Source organism: Tachypleus tridentatus, unplaced genomic scaffold (assembly GCF_004210375.1).
Source record: "Tachypleus tridentatus isolate NWPU-2018 unplaced genomic scaffold, ASM421037v1 Hic_cluster_1, whole genome shotgun sequence".
NCBI classification, from domain to species: Eukaryota; Metazoa; Arthropoda; class Merostomata; order Xiphosura; family Limulidae; genus Tachypleus; species Tachypleus tridentatus.
In genome coordinates this window covers 27839102-27841199 of record NW_027467777.1, presented here as the reverse complement: position 1 = coordinate 27841199, position 2098 = coordinate 27839102, and the positions used below count along the sequence as shown (strand labels likewise).

General features: G+C 41.1%; 1 protein-coding gene across 1 annotated transcript; it reads right to left on the bottom strand.

The window, feature by feature from the left end:
* Positions 1–293: 293 nt before the first annotated feature.
* Positions 294–1670, bottom strand: LOC143241845 (transcription factor Sox-11-B-like). The gene has a single exon (XM_076485124.1). It carries the CDS (start codon positions 1509–1511, stop codon positions 507–509), a length of 1005 nt encoding a protein of 334 aa, XP_076341239.1. The 5' UTR covers positions 1512–1670; the 3' UTR covers positions 294–506.
* Positions 1671–2098: the final 428 nt, after the last annotated feature.

The following is a 2098-nucleotide window of genomic DNA, read 5'->3' as shown; positions in this document are numbered from 1 at the left end:
ATACAAAAATGCCTCACCAAATCATATTAAACAATATTTACACTTATTTAATACACTGCTGACTACCGTGACTGTCTCTTAGTGACACAGAAACTACAGTTAAGATACACAATAATCTACAGCAACCACGATTCTGACCGTTGTAAACTTTTTCAAGTACAAAAAAACTTAACATACAAATATACATAGACTGTTTTCAAAAATAAAATACATTTCTATTCCTTAGTTATTGTGAAAGTTGTTCACTCAAAATGCATTGTTTTGTTGATAAACCATTTAGTTGTGCCAAATAAACGAGATCGTGTTCGACTTTATTGTATAATGTAATTTCCATTCATAGCAAACAAAAAATGCATATCCATGTATTAATATATTTCAACAAAGACTCGTTTTACTGTGAGTGTTTCCTGAGGCTGTACGGTTGTGAGATAAACACTCCTTGTACAGGAATTCCTGGAGAGGGTACAATTTAAACCAATGTCCGACTGCACCATTAACCTTACCCCTCAAATAAAAGATGCAAAACTCGTGTCAATCCAGTCTTCCCCCAGGATATCTGTCACTTCTGAAGTAGGATCATCCGGGAATTCGAAGTGGGAACCTGAACTGGAACTATGAGTCTCTACGGCATTAGAGTCCGTCAGAGGAGAGATATTCGAACTGGTCAGTTCTCGATTCCAAGGAGAGGATACTGATAGCTCTTGGGTCAGCGTGTCCACATCGGCTGAATACAGGGAAATGTCAACAGGCTCGGGCCTTACAGCTGTTAGAACTAAACAGTTTTTATCAAATTTAACTCGCCCGTTTTCGTACAGACTAACGTTGGAACCTTCGAGCGATGAATGGTCATCCGTGAGCGGCGAACATGGTACTTTAGCCGGAGGTGTTAGCTGGTTCACGGACAAGGGGGTTACTTTACTCTTCCTAATGCTTTCTTTAAATTTCTTGTCAATAGTAAGTTTCACTTTAACTCTCTTCTGATTACTTGAACAACTGGAAACGGATGTTGACGTGTTTACGTTAGTAGACACGGGAAACAGCGACTGTTTATGTTTTCTGCCACTCTTGTCTCCGAGCGACTTGTCGGGCTTTGGAATCATTTTCACTCTTTTCCTAGGTCTGTACTTATATCCGGGATACTCCTTCATGTGAAGTGTACGCAGCCGTCCTGCTTCCTCGATGAACGGCTGTCGTTCCTCGTCAGCCAGGAGCTTCCAGCGCCTTCCTAGCCGCTTGCTGATCTCCGCGTTGTGCATGTCGGGTTGTACTTCGCACATTTTACGACGCTCAATCTGGCTCCACACCATGAAGGCGTTCATGGGTCGTTTTATGTGGTTAGTTGTTTTCTTACAGCGTGTAGCATCCGTGTACGGTGTACGAGAGTTCGTGGCTACTTTCAGAGAGCCAAACACAATACCTTTCTCCATTTTTAGGTCAACGTCACTGCCCCAATATTTGTTTTTACTGGTGACGTAATCATCGCTAAGGGTTTTGAACAGTAACGTAGACATGACAATCTAATGACATCGCATAATTTCACTGGTACAAACACAACTCGCTATAATGTAATTACGTTTATATCAAAAATAACTTATAGCCCACTCGGAAAGCGTCAGACACTGGAGTGACTAGCGGCATGTCGGCTTGGGTACTTAGAAAGTGCTTAGAAATGACGTCATACCTATATTGTCCAATGAGCTTCAAGGTTAGCGCCCCTGTCTATCTCGTGACCGATATCGGTTTCGAAGTGGTGTTATGAATAAGCACAGCTGTATGACAGTAATACAGAAAGTCCACCCTCACATGACAGTAAATATGTGGTAGAAATTAACACTCACGGCAAACTAATATTTGAAGTAGACTCGACTACACTTAAATACACTACATTTAATGAATATAAGGAGACATTTTAGCTACTTTATCCGTTGACCACGAGAAGCAAATTGCAGACTCACCTAGACTGGTCCACAACGGGAAACTACACTTGTCACAAGGGGTTCTTTACTAACAGACAATGTGAAACTGACACTAACTCTTGTTACTGAAGGATGTGAAACTGATACTAACTCTTGTTACTGGAGAATATCAAAATGACACT

Excerpts from the sequence above, each read along its gene's own strand:
- LOC143241845 (XM_076485124.1), bottom strand. The coding sequence starts at position 1,511 with ATGTCTACGTTACTGTTCAAAACCCTTAGCGATGATTACGTCACCAGT.